This window comes from Anser anser (assembly GCF_964211835.1).
Source record: "Anser anser genome assembly, chromosome: 1".
Lineage (NCBI taxonomy): Eukaryota > Metazoa > Chordata > Aves > Anseriformes > Anatidae > Anser > Anser anser.
In genome coordinates this window covers 2,553,775-2,576,865 of record NC_139720.1, presented here as the reverse complement: position 1 = coordinate 2,576,865, position 23,091 = coordinate 2,553,775, and the positions used below count along the sequence as shown (strand labels likewise).

Genomic DNA, 23,091 nt, shown 5'->3' with positions numbered 1-23,091 from the left:
GTCAAGATAAACCCTTTGATGGCTTAACCTGACTGCTGTTACATTCAGCTTCCCTGCTAAGTACACTACAGAGGGACGGGCTGTTCTTTTCTGCTTTTGCCCAAACTCCACACACCCTTTGCTGCACACTTGCTCCAAGACGGTGACCCAGAATCTCGCCTATGTACGCGTGTCATCTGATTTCCCACCTTACCGTGAGCTGTTGAGCAGCTTTTCATCAGAAACGGACATCCCACAGAATTAACAGACAATGACACAGCTGTGGGTACGTCCACACGAGAGACAGGAGGGATGGATATGTAACGCTGGTTTCATGACAGCAGAGAACTCACTGCAAGACTTACTGCTTTGACCTGAGCTAGCCAATTTAAAAATCAGTTCAGGTATCTCATCCCGTATCACAGCCATTCCCATCTTGAAAACAGTCCTGGGCATGAACAGCTGGAACGGCTGGGGACAGGACACCCAAAGTTGGCTCCCAGAAAATGCCTGCCAGAGCCGTACAACCCACCTGATCTCACAAGTTGCTGGTTTCCAAGCCCACCGCATACTAGAAACTCAAAAAATGGATTCTGTGCCATCCTTTGCTGTCAATCATGTCTCACCATCATTAACAGACCAACCTGACAGGGAACCTACTGCAATAAGGTAAGTGGTGGGAGTACAGGGAGAGACCCTGACTTCCAACTCTTACCTCCAGCAGTAATGCATTATAGGATTTCAACAGATTACTATCCCCCTTGCCTCCTTTTCCACCACTAGGCATGTAAAGTGAAGACATTATTACTAAACAGATAAGTGATGTGTTCTTTGCAAGTACCTGAAGATTAAAAGAACATTAAACACCGCCTACCTCGTTAATACCAATAACGAGGATATGAAATATCTACATCAAAAAGTGAAGATCTTTTCTGTGGTGGTTGTAACAGTTCACACAAATGCAGTTTTGTTATTTACAGACCACCCTTTTTCCTTAGAAATGCAACTTCTTGATGTCTTTTAAAAATGCACTCAAAATGGTATGAAAATATAACACGATCAGTGTAAATATCCAAGCAGAAAACTCTTAAGTATTCCCTGGGTCATCGGGTAGTTTCCAGTTTTGCAGCTAAGCCACAGAAATACTTTGCATAAACTCATCAACCTCATCAAAAACTAAAATATAATTTTAAAAAACTTATTATTGTCCCTATTGGACCTGAAAGACTGTTGCAGATTCCAGAGACTAACAACATTTTTGCAATTTCCCAGCTGACTTTATGGTTACCCCATTTAAACACATTCATTTTGGGGCCAACAAGGTTTTACCAAAGATCTTTTTAAGACAACAGTTTGGCTTGCTGTTCCCTGAAAATAAAGTCCACATTTTAGTCTTATATAAGAAATGTAGCTTCCTTGATCAGCCCTGCAGCTGGTCCAGAACATCATGCTATATTTCCAGAGGAGACCTCAGCACGGCTCTTACACTGGCAAGGATATTTCTCTCTCCATCTCCTACTGTACGAAAGCAGAAATGTGTTAAGCCAAATTATTTGCTTTGTAAATTGCACAGTCACTTTGGTGATTAACTAATACTTTGCAGGCTTTTTACTCTCTGCTATTCCTAGTTAGCAGATTTACAATGCCAACGTCTTTGTTAGTTTGTTAGCAGATCTACCTTGCACTTTCATAACACTTATTAGTTAGTAGTTGTCAGTCATTTATTTCCCAACATGATCCTTTGATCTTTCTTTTGTAATATTATCACTAAATGTAGTACCATAAACATATCTGAGAAATAAAAATATTAACATCAGTTCCTAGACTGCTTTCTGAGAAATCCCATTACAAACCACCTTCTAGCCTAATAATCTCTATCTGTCATTGTCCACAAGCCTCCACCTTCTCCAGTTTAACTAGTAATTTTCTAAAACTGACAATTAAGCCACTGAAGAGATTATGCCTACTTTTTAATCTGTTGTTTAAAAGCTATGTTGTAGCTATGTTGTTACGGGGAAGGGGGGGGGGGGGAATAAAAATCAAATGATGTATCATTAATTTTTCCCTTAAGTAAAGATGACTGTCTCACTTTCCATTCCTTTCTCAACCAGTAACAGGTCTTCTCTTCCACCTTTGCGATATCTTTGCCACTAATTTTACTTCAACAGTTCCAGAGCTGCCTGGATTACCTCCTGGTCTCCCCAAAACACCTTTCTTTGCAAATGGGGAGAAAAAAAAACACACAAATCTATTTAGTTTAAGACATACCAGAGTAAAGAAACTTCTGCGTATTTAGGAGTTTTATCTAATTTTTAGATCAAGACACGTTATCTCAGAGAAAGAAAGAAGCATAGCAAATATTTTGCCATTGTTTTTTCCTACTTGGGGTGGCATTTTACTATAAAAGAAATATATAGTATTTCATGGTGAAATTTTATACAGTTTAGGCCAAAAAGGTACTAATTTTATGTTCTTCAAACACATCCAAGGCTGACTTGCACGTAACTGCACCTTAAAGCAAAAACATTAAGTCTTTCCTATTTACTCAAATCCTCATTCACGTGATTTGAAATGTATCTCACTGTACCTACAGAATAAAATTAGTTAACTTCCTGAAGCCCCCACTAGACTTTCCCCACTTAGAGCAACTTTTATCCACAAAAATGTCCTATATGCCCATCACAACTGATTTAAATTCACCAGAGTTTTAAAAGAAGAAGTAGGATTTTGAAGTAATTTTCATTTATTTGAGTTACATAATTGGGTGGCTCATAGGAGCTTAATGAAACAAACACAAGGCAGCTATCTTCTGATCTCAAACATTTGCTTGCATCAACTTACAGTAGTTTCCTTCCTTGACATTACAAATTCATTTTGCTGGCATTCAGCATGTACTGCTGCTGAGTGAAGGCAAACATCAGCTAAATCTACAATAATAAATTATATTATCACCTAGGCAAAAGTTTAAAAATAAATAAATAAATAAATAAATCCATATCTGCAATTTATAAGCAATTAAATAGCACAACTTGTCAGTACAGTCCACTATTCCAAGAAGTCCACATAAATAGACCACTTAAAATGACATTTTTAATTACAACAAAATTAAAGGCTCAATATAATGGTTCTCACATTTAAGCGGAAAGCTCTAGTTAACAGACAAAAGACATTATGCATTACACTGATCGTTTACACAGAAAGTGCTTTAAAAAAAGCTGCTGAAACAGCAGAGAAGGTTGCTTGCTATACATTTTTCTGCAAAGTTGATAGTTTGAACAAAATACTCTAATTATGAAATACTGTTTCAAGTGTACAGCTATCTAGTTACAGTAACTGATTTAATCAAATAAAGGACGCAATGCTATCTCTTTTCCGTAGGGCTTTTGAAAGTACGTAGGGTATTAACAAGAACCTCTAAATACTAAGGTTTGGATTAACACTTTGCAGTATTTCATGTTCTGAACTATTTCCTTGCATACGATTATATACACAGAAACCAGAAGTTCCTGCCTTAATCCAGCAGACAGACCTTTGTAATCATCTTGTCCACACTCCCTGCTCAAGCAGGGTCAGACAGAGCAGGATGCCCAGGAACTCTCCAGTTGGGTTTCGGTTATCTCCACGGATGGAGACTTCACATTGTTTTTGGGTAACCTGCTCCACAGTTTGACCACTGGCCCTTGTATTTTCCTGTGTTTGGATGGAATTTCATGCTTTTCAGTTTGTTTCCATTGCCTCCTGGCATGGTCATCAGATCTCCCTGCTCATCCTTCATGAAAATCGGAGTGCCATTTGCTTTCCTACCTTCTTCAGGAACCCCTTCTGATCACAACCTTTCAAAAATAACTGGCCTCGCACTGATGTAAGTCAGCTCCCTCACACCCGTGGGTGCAACTTGCCAGCCCCCATGAACTTATCTATGTCCAGTTTGTGTAAGTGTCCTAACCTGATCCTCCTTCTCATGTAAGTCGTCAGTGCTCCCTTCCCGCTGATCTCAGGGTGCTGGGATTCCTGAAAGCTGCCTTTCAGAAAGATGAAGACAGCACAGAGTATCTCAGCCTATTCTCTGTCCTTTGTCACCGGGACTCTGCCCCACTTAGCCGTGAGTGGGCACACATTTCCCCTAAATTTCTTCCATTTGCTGGTGATTTTCACACTGCATTTTGGTATCCATTACAGAGACTTTTCCATCTGTACCGAGATCTGCTGATAGATAAAGCGTTTAATTACGTAACCCCATGAACTGAAGCTTTTGTCAGAAGAAAAGGAGCTGTACTGGCTAAAATCGGGCACACCTTTGTACCAATGGGCAGCGCTGCTAACATCCTGCTTATCCCAAAGCAGAAAATAAAAATTCTCTGCTCTGCCTGAGGCTCTTATTGCTTTTAAAGACTGGACTTAGGAGCTTAGCTAGAGGAGAAAAAATGATTGAATTTCCTTTGCAAAGGAATACTGTGACAGCTACAAAGCTTACCCATCTGAATGAAACACTTGATTTGAGATCCCTTTAGAGAAAATTCCTAAATTCAGGTAATTCCCATCTCATTGGAGACAATACCGCTCATAGCCACTCTGAGCAGGACACTGCTGCATGCATCAGAATTACTGAACACAAGAAGCAGACCTAAATAGATGAAGTTTGGGTTTTCCTCAAAAAACAGACAGGAGGATGATTGAGCATTCCTGTCACAAGGAAAAAAACACACATGAAAAGAAAAGAAATGGAAGAAACTACAGGAGGCTAGGTAAGTTGTGATATAACATTCACCAAAGATTTATGGATCTCAGGACAAACAGAAGCAAATAAGAATTTGGATATTTTTAGTTATCATATTTAGGTCTTAACATAATTTTCGACTGCTTCATTCCTGAGGTCTTTTTAATCAAAACAATGTTTACAGGACACTCCATCTAAATCAGATTCTGTTCAAGCCCAACATTAAACCTATCACATTATTCTGAAGGAGTGATCTTGCACCCACCAGGCAACAGATAAGTAAGATATCTGACAGCTGCTCACCTACATGCAAGCCAATTTGTTCTTACATTTAGATTTTGTGGGGCTGGGCAGGAGGGATTGAGGGAAAAAATCAAAAGTTAGGCATGGCCAAAACATCTGTCCTAACCGTCTCCTTTGAGTGGATCTTCAGAACAAAGCCAAAGTGGAAATACCTGGCTTTAGCAGAATAATCTTCTCGCTTCTGTGTTCCTCTTTTTTTTATTAATCTTTAGTTTTTTCTATAAAAGCAGTGATTGTAATATTCCAGGTGGCTGGCATTTATTACGTGGCTTTTGAACTAATTACGAACACGCTACATGCGAGTAACAGAACCCACACGTGGATACACCAGACTTGTCAGAGCACGGTAAGCCAGCCTGAAACGCTTACCCCACTCCTCCAGAAGGAAAATCTCTTTCTAGAGGTTCTGACTCGTCCAGACCTTAAGGAAGAACCCCTGGAATATCACGGCAGTGATGCTGTCCCGCTCTGTCACCAGAACAGGCTGCAGGTGGGACCACCCAGCTAGCACCCAACCACACCATCAGTTATCGGTGCCCATCACAACTACCACGGGACATAAAATGTCAAATGCTTTGTGCATCTCGGCCATCTACTGAGGTTGACAGTAGAGGGAAAGCAAATTTGCCTAAATTGAGGCATATTAAGAAATAAATCGAATAAATGTATATTTAAAATCTTACGTAGAAACCAGCTATTTTAATTCTCATACTTTTAAACTTTCTGTACGTATCATAGAATGGTTTGGATAGGAAGGGACCTTAAAGATCAGCTTAGCTATTTGTGCTCAAATGGAACTAGGGTTAAATGCAATTATTTCGTGGGCGCATACTGGCAAAAAAAATACAGAATTGAGTAATGACTTAAAATGAGTAACTGGCAGCTATCATACAGAGTCCAAAAAAAAAAAAAGATGAGGTCAAAATTCCCAACCAGCTCCACTCTCCAGTCACTGTGAAGCAGAATCAGGAATTTAAGAAACAAACAACAAAGCCCAAAGCCTCTCTAATGGGACAAGTGGTACATTTCCTGTAATCTCTTTTTAAGAAACAGAAACTCTGAAAAGAAATAAAACTTCTGTCCTTTTATCCTTTTCAGATCCATTTTTAAAATGGGTTCAGGAAAATAAAACTGTTAATTATACCATCTGAATTTACGACATGGTACTGTAATCTTGCACAGCATGAACCACGTTAGCCACACTAACAAGATGAATAATTTAAGCCTCAATCCAGAAGAATTCGCTCAATTGTTTACTTCGAAATATCCATTTCTGTCATTCTTGAAAAACACCTGCAGACATTAAACATTATCACTAATGAAAAAGCACCTTTTAATTCACGGACAACAACAACACTGAGAAAATGCTAAAGAGCAAAACAAGAAAAGAAAAACACCAACAGCTTTGTGAGTCTTGAGCTTCGATGGCCACTACGTGCTTTATTCCAAACTAATCCACAATGCACGGGAAATCCAAAACTGGCAAACAATACAGTATTAAAAGCAAATACAGCGATGTATCATTTTCAGCCCTTCTTATTTCCAGATACTGAAAATTTATTACACTATCAAAGATTAAACATTTTCTTTTTGTTACTTTTCAGGGAAATGATTACTTGCCAGTTGTTATATCTTTATTACAGCTCCAAGTTACACAATCCGATGGATTTGTGGTGATCCAAGATAAACTCACTCAAGTCCAAAGCATGACCCGTGTCATTTTTCATTACCTCCAGCGAACCAAAATCAAAATATTTCCTGTTTCAAAGTCCACTACTGGGAAAATCAGAGTCATCCCCTCCTTTTCTCTACAGAATGTAGAAAAATCTAAAGATGTGTTGGTCTTAAAAGCTGGAAACAATCCTGACGTATGAAGTCCATGTAAAAAGATATAAAACTCCAACACTTCAGCACTGAAAAAGTATATCTGTATAATTCCTTACACTGAGAATTCAGAAAGCTTACACTGACTAAAAATAAGAGTACAACGTATTTACAGTGGAAACCGTTCATCTTTTTTTTTTTTGCCTAGTTTGACGCAACCAAGAATGTTAATGCATTCTGACAGCCTTGCATAACATCCAAAAATGTTTTGAACAATGCAGTTTAGGCCACGATGCAATATTAATGAATGAATAATGTTTCCCAGTACTGACTTTCAATATTTAATGAATGCATACTGAATGTGCTATACGAATGTTGTTGAAAATCACTGTTGCTGACAAGGGATTTGAAAAGACGCTCGAGAAATCAGGAAAACCTTTAACCTAAACTTAAACTGGGAAGTGTGAAATGGATATTTCTCTTACTCAAATTCACCAGGCTGCAAATTCAGATACATTACTTACCTAATGCTTATCTGCTTCTACAAAACATGGTTAAGGCCAGAGATATGAAAAATAAATTACCTGAATCACAGAATCACTGGCAATGCTTCTTTCTCTAGCAAAGTCTCAGAATGACAATACAAAAAAGTTCTGCTGAATTGAAGAGATTTCCCAGCATTATTTGCACGTTTAAAAAAAACTCATCTCTATTTCAGTTTATGCAAAAGTTAACAGAAAACATCATTCCTCTGCACCACACATCCATGTTATATAAAGCAAACCTTTTACCTTCAATTCTTGCATTATCTACTGCCCACTTGTAACAGATAGGAAAAATGTAGTGTTTTTTTCTCTATTTGACTGTGTTCTTTTGGTGACATTACATGTGACTTGTATTATAGATTATGCACTGCCCTGTTGTGGGAAGGGAGGAGAACCCAAACCATTACTAAAAAACATCCATAGGAGAACAGAAACCTCTTCTAAATTTAAGATTGGAATACATCTTCCCCAAAATTATGTTCCACCCAAGTGGTTTTTGAGACCTCTCCATACTAAACAGATTTTATTAAGTAAGAGACAATTAGGACCGGTAAAATAGAAATGAAGCAAGGCAAAGGAAAAATGCTAAAGCTTTAAAAACATGGCATTATGAAAATCAAAGAAAGCGAACGTGCAGGTCATCAAATCCCAATCTGCAATCACTTGATGGCTGCTTAGTCCAAAACTATTCAAGTGGGAATACGTGGATCAGAATTGCTATACTCACTAGAGACCACAATATTCACAATCAAAATTCTTATCACAAATTCACTGCAAATCATCAAAAGCTCTAATGGTGATGGTGTGTGGAGGGAGAGAAGAGAGATCCAAGGTGCCAGCAGTGCTCCCCTTCCCTGTCCCACCGAACAATTTTGAGTACGGCAGTTTGTGCTACACACCAGCAGGCTGCAAAATTTGAGCCCTTTGCATCTAACCCGACGTATTCCAGACCCAGTGTCTGGCTTCCCCCTGGACTACACAAGCAAAGGGTATCCAGGCACTTGCCAGTACCACTGAAACCATACCAGCTGACTGGCCATAGAAGCCAGGCAACTTCCAATAGCTCAGAGCCAAGTTAAAATGCAGAAACAGGAGCAAGAAGAGAAAATGAGAGAGGCCATGTTACACACTCAGGATATGGACTAGGAGGTCCAAATTTGTGGATCACTCATTGGAAAATATATTGAAAATACATTTTCAAAAAATATATAGAAAATATACTGAAAGTAGGAAAGTGGTGGTAATTACAAAATCAATCCCTAAGCAACACAAACTTTCAATACAATGTCAATTCCTCCCTCAAATACATTCCATTACAATCTCATCTTTGGTCAGTCCCAAATCATTTTACAGTTCTGGCATTAGTTTTGGGGATTTTTGTGTCTGGTATTAATACCCAAGACAGCAAGATACTCAGTGTTCTGCTTTACAGTAGGAAGTCTGGTTTGCTGTCCTTCTTTAGCCTGTTATACAACCCAAGAGAACACCAACCTACTCTGCCCAATTTATCTTGGTAAAACTATGTTCCACCCTACCTGCTTAACCATTTCTCTGTTCTCTCGATCGTCCTCTGCTTCAAATGCTGTACTTCTAAAATCACCCGTAACAATGAGGTTCAAGCAATAACATTCAGCTGAACATTTCATGCATTTCCTTTTCCCTGCCCTCCAGCCTCAGCATAACATCTGTCAATTGAAAATCTTTGCTAATGGCCATGTTATTTTATGTGCCAGTGCTTGATCAAGAGATCAAAGACACTAATTTCAAGACTTGTAATTATATACAGCTCTTCAATTTATCAACAAGACTTCCACAGACAGCTTGTTAATACCTAGTGCAAAATGGACGCTAACTCCTGTCGGTGTGCTGATACCTTACCGAAGTTGGCTGGGTTAACTTTCTTTCTGGGGTGCTGGGTGTTTTGTCGGTTGTCCTCCTTTTCTAGGGTAGGATAGAGGTGGTTGAGCAGAAGAAGAGTAAGCAGGAACAAGGGAAGGCTGTTTAAACAGGGGGGTTGTAATTATACTTCATATGGCCACTGTTTTTTAAAATATGTGCATATAAATCAGTATTATATAAAGACAGAATAGATGAACAAATTTCTACCTTTATGCCAGAGGCATGCAGAGAACCTAAATCAGAATAGTAAAACTGTTTTACATAATTTGTATAAGTATTTAGTTGAGACTTTTCTTGATATTCTCATAACTCCAGTTGAAATTACTTTCCAATTTAATATCACTCCTCTTGGGATCTGCAAAGGCAGTCATGAAATTATGACAACATTAATTCTCCATTAAAGTGAAGGGGTAGTTACCTTTTTTTTTTGAAGTGTTTCTCTGCTATGTCTACTTATTTGCTACTTTTCAAAATGAAAGAGCTCAGCAGTTTGAAAGCAAAGATTTGTTTTAAATTGCCATGGGGGAATAGTTTCCCTCCTCCCTCCTTGAATCTAAAACTATAAAACTATGAAGCAGTGTTATTTTTGTTGATGCTCTCTCCAAATAAACTCACTGGCTTCAAGTCATTTTCCAATCTCCCTGAGAAATAAACTTATCAAGATGAAGCTTCGTATACCATTGTCAGCTGAGATGCCAAGTTTTAAAATCAAAGTGAAAAATAATCCCTTGAAAACGGGGGGTTTATAAAGGTAGGAGTGAATTATAGCACTGCTTTCTCCAATTTCTACTTCCTGTCTCCAAGATTCATCCCTGCATATACTGAGCACCAGACGTAACAGTATAAAGAGAGTGGGACCAATAACAGAATCTTGGAGAGTAACTTGACCGTTGCCAAATATTGTTTTTTCTTCCCAGAAAACAACAAAGAAAACAATACGGGCTCCTCTGACAGCCTGGTATCTCCAAACCTTCATCCTCCTAAGCAGCATGCCTGCAAACATTTTTGTTTCCTAAGCATTTTGCAGGTAAGATAATGTGTTACGCTTTTAAGACTATAAAAAACAAAAGGTGCAATGCAATCCCATTCAGGTGACTTCACCCCCATTATAAAATTACCTCTTCAACAGTTGGCTGTTGGAAGAGGGATCAGTTACAATACCTCACCTGACCGTAGCAGTGTTTTACAGGAAAATCTGGGACAAAACCTCAAACATCTTCACATTTAATCTTAGTTACTTCCCTCACATGCAAAGGATCTTGACCCAGCCTGACCTTGCCCGTTCCTTTTTTTCCTCTGGCAGAGCAGTGTTATCCCATAACCCTCCAGACCTCAGTAACATTACAGCCATCGAAGAATAAATTCACATCTAAATCTTTTGCTGGGTGTCAGACAGGACGTGGGATATTTCTGCTTTGAGAGGGGTGAAGGGCACGGCCAGGAAGGGAGAATAGGAGAAATTGAACTTGTGGAAGCAATGCCAAAATTTGTCCCTTTTTCCTTGAATGCTCCCCAGCCCTGAGGCTGAACTGCCCCTTTGGACAGTCAAAGCAAATATTTTTTTGGTTCTGTTTGTTGTTTTGTTTTGTAAACAGCCACAAACATCAAACTCGTATATTTTGTTCTCGTAAGTAAACAGCCCTCACCACATCGCTGTGTAATCAGATGTCCCATTCCATAAAAGCTTACTCGACAATTCTATCCAACTGCTATTTTAAGTCCTCTCTCTAGTGTGCAACGAACTATACATCTTCAAATATGGAACATGAGTCGCACATATGTGCATGTCGCATTCAGAGACGGGAGGCCCCTTCTAGCTGTCTCATTAGCCTCCCTTTCCAGTTTATATGCAATTTAGGGCTTCTCTTCCAAACTCCTGTTTGTAACTATAAACGACCAAGTTTTGTTCTCTCAAATCAGTAGCCATTTTTTTTTCCTAATACACTGAATATTATATTAGAAAAAGGCTAAGCATCCATTGAAGACAAGTCACACTGCATGAAGGTGTACGAACAAAGAGCAATTCTCCACAGGCTACATAAATGTGGCAGTGCTGACAGCCGAGCTGTACTTCACACGCAGAGCTTCTTATACTAGTGTGCAATTTAATTTTATTTTTTCCTCCAGGAATGACAACAGTAATGGAGAAACTTTGGTCTACAAATAATTTCTCTCAATAGTATTTTTAGACAGTTCTTGAACCTCTGCAGTACTTCACGGAGACCCTGTCAGACAAAGGCCTACCACAGGAGGCAAGCCTCCAGCACGGCCCTGTTGTGACGACGCCTGTGTTCCTAAACCCAATTACCAACTTTAGCCTCTTTTTAAAAACAGTACGGTCACTCATGTCAGACGATATAAAATTCTTATCCCTGACCTAGCAGAAGTTGAAACAATTGTATTCACTTTTGCAGTTTCACGGAAGTATTTAAAGCTTTCTATCCTACTGTCAGCAGTAGGGATGAGACAATTTTCCTGACTGTTTTCACACTTCCACACTATCAAGAGGCCCCTGTGGCAGAATACTAGATTATAACTATTTTCTGACTAACAAAGTAGCTTTTTGTCCCCTGTGGGAAGAATACTGGGAGAAAAAGCCACTCTCCCAATTTGACATAGCTAATTACCTCGGAAAATAGAATCGTTTAGGAAGAAAAAAAAACCTACTTCAAAAATTTTTCATCACATTTAATGCACTACCCATATGAACTGAAAATAAATTAATGTGTTCTTCATAAATTAAAATCTCAGTAAAATACAAAATGAATATTCTAAATAAACCATTTTATTTTCCTTTATGTTCTGCAGACCTGTGCCAGTAAACTATAATAAGCATGTTATTAAAACAGAAATCAATAGTAAGCTTTAAAATATACAGTACCACAAAAAGGTCGAGCCCCAGTATTGATTTTAATATAACATTTTTGGTGAGTAGTTTCCCAAAGGGTTCTCCTCTAATATTGTTCTTCATCCTTCTTTCACTTTGCATTTGCACTGGAGGATTTGTTGTTCTTTTCTGCAAAAGCTGTCCACTCCGTGAAGTTTACTAAGAGCCTGTCATATATGCAACGCACTGCTGAGACATGCCAAAACAAGGTCGGGGGGGAAGCACTCAGACACATCAGAGTATCAATTAAACCGTAAGTGAATCGCAGTTACAGAGACCCTCCCCAAGCACAGAAAGAAAAAAAAAAAGAAACTAATGGCTGCAATCTGATAACCTACCACTGAGAGCCACCTTTGTGCACCACTGTGTACATATTTTTAAAAGCTGATTTAGAGTTTAGAAAGATTTTCTTTAAACAGATGAGGATGTTTAGAAATACAGAGGCTGCAATAAGTTATCTGGCTAATGACAGATAAAATACCACACCATATGGAGCCCAGCTAGCCAAGTAGAACAGACTCCAACAATTCATTACCAGGGAATGTTTGAAAATCTATGATCTGTTTTATTCAAAAAAAAAAAAGAAAAAAGAAACAAAAAACATTTTTCAAGTGGCTTTCAAGACAAAAGCTTTCCAAAGAAGTCATAGGAGATGAGATAGTCAAAGCACAGCAAAACTTTAAAAAAGCCATTACCAACTAATTGCTTTTTTGACCTCACCTAAAGTAAGCAGAAGCCAATCCAGGGAAGTGAGAACAGGGATTGCATTAAGCACTCAGTAGAAGGCCCAGGAAGCTGGGCAAAGACTGAGTAAGACTACAAAACAGAATACAGGCTTGTAGCTACAGTACGAGGTAGTTAGGAGATACTGAAACACTCTCCATACTGCAGCCAGAGAATTGTTGGTCTCCAACCACCACTTCCCATCTGCTGACAGCTACCACCCACCCAATTCCCTCCACAAGGGATCAGGGGACCATTTCTTGCTCTGCTTCAGATGAAGTCCCATGGAGAAGCTCAAGTATGTGCTTCAGATCTTTAGGTCAACCCCGTTGGACCCTAGCTGAAGAACTTCCACCTTCGTCCCTGCTGAGCAGCTGGCTTTGGTGGAGGCTACGCCAGAAACGTTTGTCTGTAGAACTCACCGGGCCATGACCCTTATCTAAATGGAACTGAGCTTTCAGGGTTCTAAACAGAGATTTTAAAAGATATTTCATACACTACTGTAACATCTACATACATCGGATCCTTTTAAATAAGATTCTGAGCAACACTTACATAAAGCTGAGTGCTGGTTCCTATAAATTTCTACCTTCGTTGTGCCTTATAAACAATTTTAGAGCAGACCTAGAAACAGTTACTGAAGGGCCACTGACCAAACAAAAGCCTACTTTAAGCCTTTCCCTACCTTAAAATTCCTACATACAGCAGGTACTGTTACTCTATGAAACAAATGCTGGAATCGTGGGAGATTAATGTAGGATAATTCAAGCACAACTAAACATAGGGAAGGGCTATTGGGACACTCGTGCATCAGCAAACTGCACAGGAACATACACTTAGCATGATAACAAAATTATATGCAGATATATATCGAAGACCTGAACAAAATACACTTTCTGCAATACTGAACGGACTGTCAAGCACCAGCATTTTGCAAAAACACCTCAATCTACATATAACTATATTTACCATGTGCCAAATTATATAGAAAGAGTGGAAGCCGGGAAACACTTCTCAAGCAAAAGCTACTGAAAGCCCACAAATATAATCAGCCCACGCTAAATGAGTTGCAAAATAAATAAGGCTGAATTTTCCTTGATTTTCAGGGGGGGAAATGCTAAGTATTCATTTATGAAAAGCTTCTGTGGGAAATCACATCCTTCATTTGCCTCTTATTTAAGTATTTTTATGTACATCTCAATGGAGGCATCTAGTAGTCTAACAAGGTTGACAGTAGCTAAAATTTTTATCATTATGTTGATGATAGTAAAAGTGAACAACATTTTTTCAAGGTATCTTTTCTTCTGCCTTTCGTAATGCAAACTCTTTATAAAAAAATTATCAGGCACCATTAGCATGGCATCATACATTCTGATAAATGAGTAGTTCTAGTTCTATATTCAAGAACAAAGTATGTGGCAGATAAACTTCAATTTGCACATTAAAGATCAGAGGAGAAAAAGTCAGCTACCTCCCCCACGCTTGTTCTCCAGAGCCACAACATTTACAGTTTTTACTCATATTTTACTCATACAAATTGACCTCTTGGGAAATTAGGAAATATACTACATATTTGCTGAGCTTGTCCAGAGTAAGCAGAGAAAAGGCAAAAAGCAACCTATTATTACTATAATATTACTATGTATACTACATATGTTACTATATATCACTATAATATATACCATCTATAATATATATATTATAGTAATATATCTAATTTAGATTCAGATACTCAGGTTAACAGGCAAAGTCCAACAGTTGCAGTACCACGTTCTAGCGGTAAGGCAAACAGAGCAAGCCACAAAAAGACTGAGGCACAACAACAGTGAAAACTGGAAATCTCATGATTGATAAAGTTTATAATAAATGCCTTTATCCTAACATCCTAAAACTTTTTTTTTTTGTATTGCAAATGTGCATTTTGTGATCCCTAGGGCTCACTTACTACTGTCACGTTGTCCCCTATCTACCGGTCCAGTGAGTTGTGCAAACCCCTCGGCAGATCTCGATGGAGCAGGTGCATCTGCTGAGCAGAAGCAGCTTCTCATAGCCGAAGTTCATGAGCCACGGCACCATCTCGTTCAGTCTCAAGCATTGGAAGAGGCTTCCTAGTGAAGTGGTTGATGCCCCGTGCCTGTCAGTACTCAAGAGGCATTTGGACGATGCCCTCGATAACATTCTTTAACTTTCGGTCAGCCCTGAAGTGGTCAGGCCGTTGGACTCAATGATCTTCGTAGATCCCTTCCAACTGAACTCTGCTATTCTACTCTAAATGCTCTTAATTACTTCAAAGTCTTTTGACACAGCAAAGCTATTTAAGACTCTCTCATTAACAAAATGATTCAAATAAAGCACAACAGCTGTGACAAGACATAGCATAATGATCCATGTCTGTAAGACTGTACCCCAGGAAGAAATCCAAACAGCTAAAGGATTCGGAAGTTTCGTTGTCATATTTTGTATGATTTCATGTCATGGCAAATAACTAGTTTCACAAATTTGGCATCTCTTCCTATTATGACACTTGAGAAAAGAAGTTAAGAACTTCGTGGAAAAGAAACTATGTCAACAATTATCTTTTCTTACCTGTCACAAATGTCAAACTCAGGTTCTTGTGCCTATTCTCTCATTTTTAGGAATCTTTTCTTCCAGAGCTGCGTAGCAGAGGTTGTGGCATGTATTTCACAGGGGCCAAAAGCTTGCATTTTCATTTGGTCTGAAGGATCCATACACAACAGAGGTAGCAACAAAAATCACACCCAAAAAGCCTTTTAAAAGTGCCAAAAGTAACCGCCCAGTAAGCCACACACGCATCATTAAGGTACCGACTTGGACTCTGATTTCAGGAATAAGAAACCTTACAAAGAGCGGAGTTTCTCTGGAACACTACAGGGATAGGACATAGTATTGGTAGGTACTGACATAAAATGGAAAACAGACTGAGAATATATTTTCTCTAGGAGAAAAAGGCACATTACTCTTCCCTCTTCTCTCCAGAATATAAGTTCTCTATCATTTCCAACTATAATAATAGTATTACTCTATTTTTGTTCTAATACTCAAAGTATTACAACCTGTAAACTACCTTGAATATTATCGTAAGATTGAAGCTCTGACACATTGACTGGCCACATCCCCTAAGGCAGTCATTGCAAATTCTTTTGCAATTGCATAATAATCAATTTAACTTTTCTAACTGAAAACTCTTAAGATAAAACTTTTTTAACGTTCAACAACCGAAGTGAGAAACAATAGCTGGGCTGAGTAAAAGAATGAATAAATCAGCATCAACTTTGACTCTTCAGAGGGGTTTGCGGTTAATATGGTTTTATTGTGAAATTCAGGACTGAATAGTCCTAACTGCCCAGAGAGCACAAGAACCTACTAGTCCAACCAAATATCCCAATACCCCATCTCCAACACCACCCAGCAGATCATTCCTTCACATACAACTCTGCTCACTTCTGAGAAGATAAACATTGCTTTCACTTAAGAAGATGGAAAGAAAAGAGACTTCTATGGACAGTGACTGCACTCATCCAGTCTATCAGAATAAGTGGATGTATTCCCTGGGGAAATTCTGCCAAAAGGCAGCTTTATTAAAGCACTTCCAGGAATGTTTGTCCATTAGCGGGACTGTATAAACAGTAAGTGAGATGAGGTGGTGTCCTGGCTCAGTAAAGTTAGATATACGGAAGTTCTGCCATTGGTAGTGCTCAGATTTCCACCAACAGACCAAAAGCCCCACACATTACCTTGATGGTGGTTATTAACCTTTATGTTATGTTTCCACTGCTGCTAATTTGAACTTCCAAATTGAGGGAAGAAAATCCTGGAAAGATTCATCATTATTTGTGGGGAAATTTAAGTTCTTAAGGAGCCTCCTGGTTTTATCCGATTCTCACAGAGCCAAAGGTTTCAACAAGCTCCATATCCCTAGCAAAGAAGCATAAAGGTTTATAACCACATTCAATCACACACAAAAGGGATTAAAAAGATGAAGCAGCATTCTCAAATACCTGAAAGATCAGTGGGCAGGCCATTTAGGCACACAGTCTAAAGTTGGGTCTAAATTATTATTATTCAAAGTCCCCTTGAACAAGAACTGTGGAATTGATGTATTATGAATGTATTTTAATGCCACCAATAATGCAAGCTGAACAGTCAGCCTTCGGTTCTAATCCCAGAAATAAGGACAGATCTTAACTTTATAAAGTAGAGCTGAAGTACTCTTACTATATATGTATGTGTGAATAAATAAATTATAAAGAAAGTTAAAGTTACAAAATTCTTCCTTAAATGAGTAGAACATACTTTGCAATCAGATCAAAACGTGGTCATACTCTGCATACAAACAGTATTGAAATTAGCCATTAGGCAGTTGCAATCAGACGACAAACAGTTGCAAGTTTCAGATATTTATGCTTAAATGTCTTTACACTTAATGATAAGAAAAAAAGTTTTCAAGAAAGGAATGAAAACATAAACATTCAAAATGCACCATCTTTGGTAAAAAATTCATAAATGGATGCAGAACCACAAAAGCTTTAATTATGGATCTCAGTGTCACATATCATCAGTAAGTGATTTAAAAGACAGTCAACAAAGAAAAGCAGTAGGTCAGCAAATTGCATTTTTAACAGATCAGAAGTGCAAGGTCTAGTCTTCAGCTACAAGTAGAGCACTCTGACTTGGTTTTACCCAGATAAAAGTTACGAATCTCTTGTCAAGGTTCAGGGGTCAGACTTCATTATCCTCATTTCCCTATCAAAGGGCCTGAAATATAAACCCAGAGAGCTTGTGAATTACAGTTCTACAAGATGCTATCAACACGGATATGGGACACCGCCACTCCCCAGTCCAGCCAGCCTTAAACAACACCGGTGCATTTGTACACTGCATCCTCCATATAGGTTATGGAACCTACGTTTACTTCCTTTTTTCATGTGTAACTATTGACATATAAATGCTATCAACTGTTCTCTGTTAATAGTTTTATTCTGATACATGTTTTAAGCACAGTATAGCTGAGAACTTGGATTTTGTTCTGTTTTCCAACACTGCATCAATATGCTTGCATGCTTTCTACAAATAACTACAGTTTAAAGTAGTCTTTTTCCCTTGTCTTGTTTATATTACCTAGAGTACTCTGCATTGGGCAGACATGCAAGATACAAAACATCTTACCTGAACAACATGCACCTAGCTCTTGAGTGTTTGCTTCAAAACTGAAGTCCAGTAATGATGACAAATTATACTGACTCTAAAAGTACATGAGCATCCACAAGACTGAGACATGAAGTTGTACAGAAAATTGCAGGCCTAAAAGCATGGATCCTGACTTTAAGAGGAACATTGCACAGACATTCCTCATGCGCCTGAATTACGGAGAGACTGCTTTCTGAACTGGAAGAAAACAGGAGGGGGTCGGTATATTTCTGATCCTGAAAAACATAAATCTGTTCTTAAAGTGGTCGACAGAGCAGCACTCGCTTCCTTCTCAGAACAACACGGTCTGCAGGAGCTGCAGTGCTTCTCAAATGCTTTTAAAACACAAACCTCAAACAGAATTCAACCTTTAAAACACCAAGTAATAGGTAAGTAAACATCTGCGTCTTTTAAAACTGTTTTATCCAACATGAAAAGAGACTCTACGTTCCAGCTAAAGCATATTTTTAATTATGTATACTGTGTAGAAAGTGAAGTTATTTCTAAAAATCAAAACTAGAAATGATTTGAAAGCTGCTAACAAAACTTTTTGTCATTTTATTGTTGGTATTTTTATTTTAAATTTATTTTGATAGTTTGTATTTCAAAAGCACAGATTCTTCAAACTAATTTTAGGACAACAGGAAGATTTTACACGATCCTTTTCATATGTAACATCTTCCTTAGCCAACAAAGTCACAACAAAATAGAAGATCAAGTGTACGACAAGTCAACCTGCTTCCTTCCTTTTGTAGACCAATGTACATCCAATGAAAACCAAGTTACGGAATTATTAATTTAAATTAATTTAAAGTGTCAAGTGACAAAACAGTGAAGTTACAAAACAAATAATTCCACATTGTAAACGTGTTTAGATGAAATCTGAGCAGTCGACATTCAGTTCGGATACAACACAAGTTTCCCTGTCAAAGCCCAGTTCAAAAGAGGACAGATTTCACTATCCCATTGATTTCCTTTATTGCTGATTTTAAAAAAGCCTGACTCATTTTCTGGGACATTTATATAGTCCTATCTAATTATATACTCCATCAACCTAACACAATTAAATAATAATATAATGATGTGTAGGAAACAACTGATCTATACGCAGACAGTTTGAGCAGCACTAATTACATTCTAATTTTTAAAATCCATCATAATGAGCCTTTCTTCCCATTCTCAGAGGGCAGGCCAATGTGTAGGTGAATATTTATATCCTACGTGTTATATTACCTTTATAGGAAAAGTGCTAAAAGAACGTATGAATTACCACACCAGCCCACCAAGTTCACTGTCCAGCCAAAGGAAGTCAAATTCAAACAGGAACTTTGTAATTGCCAATGATAACACAGTACCATACAATGTCACAGAGAATATTTTTAAAATGCTGCATCCAAGCTCTGCAGCTGCATTCTGCATGATTCTTTCGCAATAACTACGCTCTGAAAAAACACGCATAAAAAAGTATTGATATACAAGAATGATACCAAAAAGGTTTTCTGCTAATAAACTGTTTTATTACCACGCTTTGTATCTTCAAAGCACTAAGCGATATTGAGTATTAAAGCAGTTGAAAACACTGCAGCACAGAGAAATATCTAAAATGTACAGATGTAACAGGAATTACTATTTCTACTGCTGTTAAAATTTACCTTTTGATAAAACAGAGGGGTTGTAAGTGACCCACCTCTACAACGCTCCCGAGCTATTTCTATCTCTACATAGCAAAGTGACTTTTTGGACTCAAGAGAAATCAATGAAAATTGAGCTTAAAAGACTGAGGAAGAAAAAAGTCCAGTTCATAAGGTCAAAAGGGATTCAGATCAGCATTTTATATCAGCTTTTACAGGGGAACGTCAGTTATTTTAACATGTATTTTTAAAATATGTTGATTTTAACATATATTTACTATCAAAATCAGCAATATAGCCTACAGGTCTTCCCAACTGTTTTGTCCTGAGGCACAGAATTCAACTGCTTATAATAAATGGATAAAGAGTAGTCATAAAAGCTTTAAGTACATGTTTGTTTTAAATACTGTTATTAACAAACAAACCTCCTCTTTTGAGCTTCCGAGTCTCTCCTGGCTCGTTCTAACGCCAATTCTTCAGCTATTCTTTTCTTTAGTTCTTCATCATTAACTACAATTAAAAGAAAATTAAATGAAGTGTTAACAGAACACAATATATTCCTATTACAGAAACAACAGCAGAATACAGTGCACCATTTTATTTATTTTCTTTTTCTCCTATAAAGCAGTTAGAGCATTTTCTTGTGGTTTAACCACCTTTCAAATTTTAATATACAACACTAGAAAGCTTTTAAAAATTACCCTTATTAAACAACATTTCAATTAACAGTACCTTATGAAAAATTTAAAAAAAAACATACAGCACCATACATTAAATGTTAAATTAAATACATTTTTCTTAAGAAATATGCTGCTATAAAGTAAAATCTGGGGTAACTAAAAAATCTTAGACCTAAAGAGTAAAATTGAACCGGTGGCTTTTATTCGTATGGAACCAGGGAAACATCTTCCCATGTAATGAATCAAGTACTTTCACATGCATATTCCACCCAACAGAGCATTTACAACATCCTAGATATTGATATTTTAGTTTCTATTGTTGGAAAAAGCTTTAACCTAAATTTCTCCTAATTTCATCTAAGCTGGCAGACACGGAAAATACATTTTCTTCATTTAGACTCCATCAGATGAATTAGTTAGAAGGCTGGTTAAGGACTGACTTAAGCAGGTAAGCAACTTCTTCAAGTCTATGAAGAAACTTTCCCACGCAAAGGTAGAAAGGTAGTAAGGAGATCCACTAAGTTTTAGAAGCTTGAAAGATACCCAAGACTACCAAAAGCCTTCCACAAGGATTTTGTTTACGAACACGTAACTCTTCGATATTTAAGCTCTCAGTCATGCAAGTTTCACTGGACTTCCAGATGAAACCACACTGAAAGGTTGTGGCAGCCAAGACAAACAAAAAAAAAAAAAACCAAATGCACACTTCGGAAATGGTTTCCTACATTTTATCTCCATCCAAACGCAACCTGACACGTACCTAGCAGAAGTAAAACAGACAGAATCCCAGTTACTCACTAATGAAGAACTATATCATCCATGTTGGGAAAATGTGTTTGATTGGTAGAAGCTACACAAACTTTGGGTAGAACAGCTGCTAACTTTGCATAAAATGCCAACTTGTAGCATCAAATAAGAGTGACTTCTCCTGTAGTTGTTTTCTTCTCCTCCTATACAGTAGAGCTGTAGAACAAGATTAGAAATCAAATTGTATCCAGGTTTCTTACCAATATAAACCTTAATCTTAAATCTCCGGAATACCAGGTCACCTACACCTCTAACTCTGCCATCCTCTTGTATTCCAGTACAGGCACAAGGATGACTTCATTATTTTTGCAAAGCATCTGGTTCCAGTTCCACTCATAGAACCACAGAGCTACAAGATGGGCAATCTCACTCCAAAATGCCCATCATTTCGGTAGGGTATAGATGTTAAACTCACAAAGGTGATACAACTCTCTCATCTGTCCTCAGAAGCAGGAACAAAACCACTTGCTTTGGTAGGGAAAAAGCAACAACGTCATTTTAAGACAGCGTAAGACGAGCAGCGAGACAGCAAGCAGTTAGCAAAGCACTCCGCTTACAGGTTGCATTTGTATTGTCTGGGCACCGAGGTGGCATTCAGTTGTCGGCAGCCAGAAAGCGGGGCCAAGGAGAATGAGACTGCCTCTCCTCTTCCGTTGCAAGCTAATACTTAAAGCTCTTGCCCAGAAGTGGAACATCGGGATTTTAACCTCCTGGGATGGGCAGGTTTGAGCCCCTGTGCCGTAAATGCTCCAGTGCCCCCATCACCAAGCTGGTGCCTCATTTCACAGAGACAACTTCGCTGTTCGGTTTTGGGGGGGGACAACTTTTCATCTAAAGAAGTGCTTTAGAAGGTGTCTAATGACCACACCACAAAGCGGGGCCGTCTCCCACTCCTGTATCCCCTCTGTGGGGCCAGCTAATCATTTCGCATTCGGCAGCAATCTGATTTTATAAAACAAGGAGATGCACAAAAAAGCCAATGACAAACAGCCACGTAGCTCAGTGACCTGGTCCCCAGGAGCTGGCTTTATCTGCAAAAGTTACCCATCCAACATCATTAGCCCCTTCCCTTTAAATAGAGCCTGGTGTGCAATTCTTCTCATCTAAAGTAGACTTTTATAACAGCGAGCTTTATGAATGAATGAAGCGGCTCCATCGGCTGTAAGGGAATCTTGGGCAACTAATTCAGTTAGAGGCATCTTAAGGAAAGCAGGACGAATCGACAGCCACCCTGCCAGACGCAGCACATGCTCGGAGGAGGGAGCTGCACTGGGAAAGGGTGAGGGGACACTTGTGAGCGGCAAGTGAGAAGCCAGTCTGCAATCAGACTTGCATGCGTGAAAATCCAGGGGTAAACATGGATCTTCTAACAGACTGCTACCACAAACCCCGGAGGAAAAAAAAGCAAGTACTCATTTTATTGGGATTCTCTTCTTACTGCCACCACTCTTCCACCATTTTCGGATCCGAGGCTACACGAGGATACGCTCACACCCTCCGTTTGCACAGACACTGAGCTGTTGTATCACACCTGTATGTTCCCAAACAAGGATCAGATAGCCACAGTCAACTCCCTTGTCAAAGGAGACAAAAAGTTTAGCAAAATACCAGGCAAGCACAAGGATCCCGGCTTTATGCGGCAGCACACATTAATCTCCCCCACACCTCAGTAAGCATCACAAGCCAAAATGAAAGCTGTTAAGGTTCTGCATTTGTACCCTTAGAAATGATTAAGCTGTCATAAAAGCAAGGAATTTATTTCACATCACGGCTACCTTATTCACAGAACAAATCTGAAAAGCAATGATCAAGTGTTTCTTACTGCCGCTCCGCTCAACCCAGATACCTCAATATTTCACGTCCTTTTAATACTGCACCTGAGAACAGA

At 38.5% G+C, this 23,091-nt stretch overlaps 1 protein-coding gene across 5 annotated transcripts in view; it reads right to left on the bottom strand.

Moving 5' to 3' along the window:
* CHCHD3 (coiled-coil-helix-coiled-coil-helix domain containing 3) overlaps positions 1-23,091 on the bottom strand; it is a 149,855-nt gene that overhangs the window by 103,487 nt on the left and 23,277 nt on the right. For all 5 annotated transcript variants that reach the window (XM_083813525.1, XM_083813526.1, XM_083813523.1 and 2 more), the window contains one exon: positions 20,142-20,226. In XM_083813525.1, coding sequence (XP_083669651.1) covers positions 20,142-20,226 — 85 coding nt within the window. The remainder of the gene's footprint in view (positions 1-20,141; positions 20,227-23,091) is intronic.